The 7,363-nt window shown below is 39.8% G+C and overlaps 1 protein-coding gene across 2 annotated transcripts in view; it reads left to right on the forward strand.

Annotated features, from left to right (window-relative positions):
- NEGR1 (neuronal growth regulator 1) overlaps positions 1 to 6,225 on the forward strand; it is a 505,555-nt gene extending 499,330 nt beyond the window's left edge. For both annotated transcript variants that reach the window (XM_040407404.1, XM_040407405.1), the window contains one exon: positions 4,290 to 6,225. In XM_040407404.1, coding sequence (XP_040263338.1) covers positions 4,290 to 4,414 — 125 coding nt within the window. In that variant the 3' untranslated portion in view covers positions 4,415 to 6,225. The remainder of the gene's footprint in view (positions 1 to 4,289) is intronic.
- Positions 6,226 to 7,363: the final 1,138 nt, after the last annotated feature.

Genomic DNA, 7,363 nt, shown 5'->3' on the forward strand with positions numbered 1-7,363 from the left:
AGCTCATCTTTGATACCAGCCCAAACCAGTACTCCACCTCCACCTTGCTGGCGTCTGAGTCGGACTGGAGCTCTCTGCCCTTTACCAATCCAGCCACGGGCCCATCCATCTGGCCCATCAAGACTCACTCTCATTTCATCAGTCCATAAAACCTTAGAAAAATCAGTCTTGAGATATTTCTTGGCCCAGTCTTGACGTTTCAGCTTGTGTGTCTTGTTCAGTGGTGGTCGTCTTTCAGCCTTTCTTACCTTGGCCATGTCTCTGAGTATTGCACACCTTGTGCTTTTGGGCACTCCAGTGATGTTGCAGCTCTGAAATATGGCCAAACTTGTGGCAAGTGGCATCTTGGCAGCCGCACGCTTGACTTTTCTCAGTTCATGGGCAGTTATTTTGCGCCTTGGTTTTTCCACACGCTTCTTGCGACCCTGTTGACTATTTTGAATGAAACGCTTGATTGTTCGATGATCGCGCTTCAGAAGCTTTGCAATTTTAAGAGTGCTGCATCCCTCTGCAAGATATCTCACTATTTTTGACTTTTCTGAGCCTGTCAAGTCCTTCTTTTGACCCATTTTGCCAAAGGAAAGGAAGTTGCCTAATAATTATGCACACCTAATATAGGGTGTTGATGTCATTAGACCACACCCCTTCTCATTACAGAGATGCACATCACCTAATATGCTTAATTGGTAGTAGGCTTTCGAGCCTATACAGCTTGGAGTAAGACAACATGCATAAAGAGGATGATGTGGTCAAAATACTCATTTGCCTAATAATTCTGCACGCAGTGTATAATGCTGAAATTCTATAATGACAGAAACTTTTAAATACATAAAGGGAATCAACTCGGTAAAGGAGGAGAGCATATTTAAAAGAAGAAAAACTACCACAAGAGGACACAGTTTTAAATTAGAGGGGCATAGGTTTAAAAGTAATATAAGGAAGTATTACTTTACTGAGAGAGTAGTGGATGCATGGAATAGCCTTCCTGCAGAAGTGGTAGCTGCAAATACAGTGAAGGAGTTTAAGCATGCATGGGATAAGCATAAGGCTATCCTTCATATAAGATAGGGCCAGGGACTATTAATAGGATTCAGATATATTGGGCAGACTAGATGGGCCAATTGGTTCTTATCTGCCGACACATTCTATGTTCTATGTTCTGCTCCTACATACAAGAATATAACTACTATAATACTGCTCCTACGTACAAGAATATAACTACTATAATACTGCTCCTATATACAAGAATATAACTACTATAATACTGCTCCTATGTACAAGAATATAACTACTATAATACTGCTCCTATGTACAAGAATATAACTACTATAATACTGCCTCCTATGTACAAGAATATAACTACTATAATACTGCTCCTATGTACAAGAATATAACTACTATAATACTGCTCCTATGTACAAAAATATAACTACTATAATACTGCCTCCTATGTACAAGAATATAACTACTATAATAATGCTCCTATGTACAAGAATATAGGTTTTATTACAAAACCTCTCTATATTATTCTGTGAATGACACACACTGCTGCACAATATACAGTACAGTCAGGTCCATAAATATTGAGACATCGACACAATTCTAACATTTTTGCCTCTATACACCACCACAATGGATTTGACATAAAATGGACAAGATGTGCTTTACCTGCAGACTGTCAGCTTTAATTTGAGGGTATTTACATCCAAATCAGGTGAACGGTGCAGGAATTACAACAGTTTGCATATGTGCCTCCCACTTGTTAAGGAACCAAAAGTAATGGGACAAAATAATAATCATAAATCAAACTTTCACTTTTTAATACTTGGTTGCAAATCCTTTGCAGTCAATTACAGCCTGAAGTCTGGAACGCATAGACATCACCAGATGCTGGGTTTCATCCCTGGTGATGCTCTGCCAGGCCTCTACTGCAACTGTCTTCAGTTCCTGCTTGTTCTTGGGGCATTTTCCCTTCAGTTTTGTCTTCAGCAAGTGAAATGCATGCTCAATCTGATTCAGGTCACGTGATTGACTTGGCCATTGCATAACATTCCACTTCTTTCCCTTAAAAAACTTTTTGGTTGCTTTTGCAGTATGCTTTGGATCATTGTCCATCTGCACTGTGAAGCGCCGTCCAATGAGTTCTGAAGCATTTGGCTGAATATGAGCAGATAATATTGCCCGAAACACTTCAGAATTCATCCTGCTGCTTTTGTCAGCAGTCACATCATCAATAAATACAAGAGAACCAGTTCCATTGGCAGCCATACATGCCCACACCATGACACTGCCACCACCATGCTTCACTGATGAGGTGGTATGCTTAGGATCATGAGCAGTTCCTTTCCTTCTCCATACTCTTCTCTTCCCATCACTCTGGTCCAAGTTAATCTTGGTGTCACCTGTCCATAGGATGTTGTTCCAGAACTGTGAAGGCTTTTTTAGATGTCGTTTGGCAAACTATAATCTGGCCTTCCTGTTTTTGAGGCTCACCAATGGTTTACATCTTGCGGTGAACCCTCTGTCTTCACTCTGGTGAAGTCTTGTTGACTTTGACACACATACACCTACCTCCTGGAGAGTGTTCTTGATCTGGCCAACTGTTGTGAAGGGTGTTTTCTTCACCAGGGAAAGAATTCTTCGGTCATCCACCACAGTTGTTTTCCGTGGTCTTCCGGGTCTTTTGGTGTTGCTGAGCTCACCGGTGCGTTCCTTCTTTTTAAGAATGTTCCAAACAGTTGTTTTGGCCAGGCCTAATGTTTTTGCTATCTCTCTGATGGGTTTGTTGTGTTTTTTCAGCCTAATGATGGCTTGCTTCACTGATAGTGACAGCTCTTTGGATCTCATCTTGAGAGTTGACAGCAACAGATTCCAAATGCAAATAGCAGACTGGAAATGAACTCTGGACCTTTTATCTGCTCATTGCAATTGGGATAATGAGGGAATAACACACACCTGGCCATGGAACAGCTGAAAAGCCAATTGTCCCATTACTTTTGGTTCCTTAATAAGTGGGAGGCACATGTGCAAACTGTTGTAATTCCTGCACCGTTCACCTGATTTGGATGTAAATGCCCTCAAATTACAGCTGACAGTCTGCAGGTAAAGCACATCTTGTTCGTTTCATTTCAAATCCATTGTGGTGGTGTATAGAGGCAAAAATGTTAGAATTGTGTCCATGTCCCAATATTTATTTACTCTCTGCAGAAAGTTTGCTATCCTTCCCAGTTGGTATGTAGGTACTGTACATTTCACCGCAGTCTGCTCCACCTGCACTGTATACAAGATCTTCATGGGTCGTCTGTCGTCTCATTAATAACCTGGTGGTAAGATAACACACAGAATAGAAGAGAATGCTGTCAAAACCAATTATGTGGCGGAGAAGGGTTGTAGCAACAGGCTAAGCAGTTTAACAAAGGAGGTCACATTATACTGCTTCATCCATCCTAAAATTACTGTCAATTAGCAGGGACATGGATTGGGACTTTGTGCGGGGATTTGTATTGTAAATGAACCATTATAAGCTTGATCCGGCTACAGAAATGTAATATTACAAGCCGTATCATTAGTTTCAAGAAATCAGGTAGAGTGACTATGTAATGGCTCCTGAACTGAACATCTTACAAGGTTTTCAAAAAAATCCATTTTAAAGACATCAGCCCCCATGATACACAGGGCAGAGGCGTGATGATTTCTGTTTTGGGCACTTATTATACCGTAGATTGCAACTGATATGACCTCGCGCCCTGACTGTGTGGAGCAAAAATGACACCTTCCAACGGAATGAGAAATCTAATTTTTGGTATTATATAAAATGTCAGCTATTTATTTTCTGTGTGGCTTAAAGATCACTTTTTGGCAGGAACAACCCTGTCTTTCAGGGTTGATCCTGCCAATTAAAAAGATACCTTTCTTGTGAAAATTGGTTGCAGCATTGCCGAGAAAAAGCTATTTTATTCCTGATGCAAAGGAGAGCTTTAATGCATTGGAGGCGGAGCCTATCCCTACGGTGCGCCTCAGCGCCTCAGCTTTCCAGTGCTGGCCACGCCCCTTCGGGGCTCCAAGCCTTCATTTATATAAAGAATGAAAGTCATTTTTTTTATGGATAGCATCAACCGATTTTTACAAGATTGGTATCCCACATGGCAGCAGGGTTGATTCTGCTGGCATGTGCTCTTTAAACAAAATATATATATTTGGAATTGTAAGCATTTCGAAGAAATTCTAAGAAATTAAGAAACAAAAAAGTTTCTTATTTATTTTGAACTTTTTCCTTTGTGTCTTTTCAGCTCCAAGCACAGCCCAGTACGGCATCACTGGAAGGGCAGAAATCCTCTTCTCTTGTTGGTACCTGGTTTTAACACTTTCCTCATTCACAAGCATAATCTACCTGAAGAACGTCGTTATACAATAATCCTACCGAACCACAACAAGGCTTTAAAGATCTCTGCAAAATGGCTGACGACGGGATGCGATCTGGTGCCGTTTGTCTGGCGCAGTGTGGGATATAGCCAGCAGTACGTACGTGGGGGAAATGATCGGCTTCTTTAGAATTGTTTCCTTTTTTTTGTTTTGTTTCTTTTTGTAAATACTTTCCTTCTCTTTTTTTTTTTGATTAGCTGCATTACGTTGTGACGCAGTACACATTGTCTTTTTTTTTAAGAAAAAAAAACAAAAAAACTATAATGTGACAGCTCTGAAATTACTTTTAGAGGATATCAATTGTGACTTGTTTGTAAATTCACAAGTTTTCCAAAAAAAATAAAAAAAGAGTCTGTTGACCGTAGGTGCGGGATATGGTTTACAAAAATGAGCAAAAAACTAACAAAACAACAACAACTCTACCCCTTAAAATAATTTTAAAAAAGTCAAGAGAATATCATTGTGGCAACTTCTAGGCTTCGAAGCTCCAAGGCACGTGCTCTGTTGCCTTTCGAAATAAGAGTTTGAACTCGTGCGTATCAAACATTTTCCATTTTTGTTACAAAAATATTGCCTTCAAAAGATTCCACCAGTTACATTTAGCTAGATCGACTGCAAGATACAGTATTATACAAAAAAATAAAATACGCGAAAAAAAAACTGCATGGAGCAGTTCAATTTATACCTGTATGTCTCGCATGGGTGTGCCTTCATAAAGTTTTATTATTATTATTATAATTTTTTTTTTTTTATTCAGATGGGGGTTTTATTAGCTTAAGGGGTGATTCAGTCTATATAAATATATATATAAAAATTGTTGAAATGTACAGAACATATTTTTAGGAGTTCATATCATGTAGCCACCCAAGTGTGAAAGACTTTTTACGTGTGCTTATGAAAATGTCAATACGTCAGCCGGTGTTCAATTTCAGTGTTCCCAACCCATGCAGAGATCCCACGTCTGCAGATTATCTAATGTAACACAGCTTTTGTTGGCAGATAAGTGCAGCCCAATAGTCGATGATGTTGCAGAACCGTTTTGAGGACAAATAGGTGTCCACAAGGACTCAACTGTGTTAGATCCCAGCACCCCATGAAGACCTAGATGAAGTGAACTTTGCTGGTGGTCTTCAAAAATATCACACCATGAAGTCTCCCAGACCATACCTTCCACCACTCGGGATGTGTGCCGAAGCTCTAGGCTGTCATTCATAAACGGCCATATATAAGATGCACCTGTTGCCAATAAGGTCTTTCAGGGTTCCTTGAGAACCAGGGCAGTTTGGGGGTTTGCTTTAGTCATGGTGCATCGCTGACGGCAATAAACTTTGATTGTTGACATTGGATTAGGCAACGCAAACCCCGGCCAAAGATTTGAAGGTTATCTCAAGGACAAAGGAAATATTTTGGGGTACAGTAAGTGAACATGGTAAAAAAAAATGCTACTCAAGTCCTCTTTTATGGATCCAACCAGCTTCCATAGAAATATTGTGTGTGGAGTCATCCTATGAATGAATATATATTGTTACAGGTGATATCACTATTTGATACAAGTGATGGGGATTGAGTTTTTTTTTAATCTTTTTGGTTATAGCCATATAGACGACCACCATGTTCCACCTACTCTTTAGAGGTGGCAATACTGTAAAATCCAGACTGGATACATTTGTTTGGGCAATACAATTCATCCGTGTTGGTTATAAAAAAGAGCGTTGGGCTAAACAGCATCCAAAAACATTTCAAACTACGGCAGTGTTCTCGTTATGCAAAAAAATAAATAAACTGTATTTGTGCTGATCATTTGGCAGCTAAAAATATGGCAGACAGAAAAACCTAGGGCAAGGGGGTGCACATGGTTATGGTTGACACATGTCTATAATGGCCCTGCAATACATTGCCTATCGCTGAGCTTTTTGGCATAAGATACCTACATCATGTTTTTGCAAATCCCTGATTATAGCACAATTCTCATATGTTTTTGTGATTTCAGAGCTATTCCTCTTCGAAAAGTATTATTCAAAATTCTTTTAAGAAAATGTTGTGCAAACGAGAATGTGACAATCCATTTTATCATCCATCCGATACTTCATGGAATCTGTATTGTTTTGCACTTGATTTTGTACTGAATTTGTGAAACTAGCTAAAATAGTTGAGAAAAAAGTGGATATATTTGGAAATGGGTCTACTCAGCGGAAAATAAAAACTCTGGTAAAAATCACTGCTGTTTACTGAGTCTGACTGTGTCACTTTACTTGTCTTAATAAACTGAGCGGGTAGAATGGTACCAAAGGAAGAGGTGATAGGAGATGGAGGGGAGAAGAAAATGAAGGAAAGAAAGGAGGAAAAATGGGGAGCAGAGAGAAAGGAAGGAAGGAAGAGAAGAAGGGGAAGGCTTGAAGGAAGTAAGTTCTAAAGAAAAGAGGAAAATAAAGTGGAAAAGGATAGAGAGGATGGAAGCAAGAAGAAGGGAGGAAGAAAGAAGGAAAATGGAAAGGAGGAGAAAGGAAGGAATGGAGTAAAAATTGAGTTATTAAAGACAGGAGAAAGGCAAAAGGAAGGAGGAAGAAAGGAAGGAAAGAAGGAAGGAATGAAGCTTGAAAGGACAGAGTAGAAAAATTGGGAAGAACAGAAAGGATGGAGGCAAGCAGAAGACATGGAGGTGGAATGAAAAATGGAAAGGACGAGAAAGGGAGGGCAGGAAGGAAGACATGAACGAAGGAGGGGGAATAAGAGGAAGTAGTGTGGAAGGGAAGTAAGAAAAAGAGACAACAAGGATGGAGATACTGTATGAAGAGAGAAAGAAGGTGGAGAGGAAAGACTGTAGAGGTTGAAAAAAGGTCTAAGGGAGAGAAAATGGAAAGGAGGAAGGAAGGGTGGCTGGAAGGAAGGAATTGAGCAAGAACACATAAAAGGAACGAATAGAGAAAGGAAGTAGAGAGGG

Source organism: Bufo bufo, chromosome 9 (genome assembly GCF_905171765.1).
Source record: "Bufo bufo chromosome 9, aBufBuf1.1, whole genome shotgun sequence".
Lineage (NCBI taxonomy): Eukaryota > Metazoa > Chordata > Amphibia > Anura > Bufonidae > Bufo > Bufo bufo.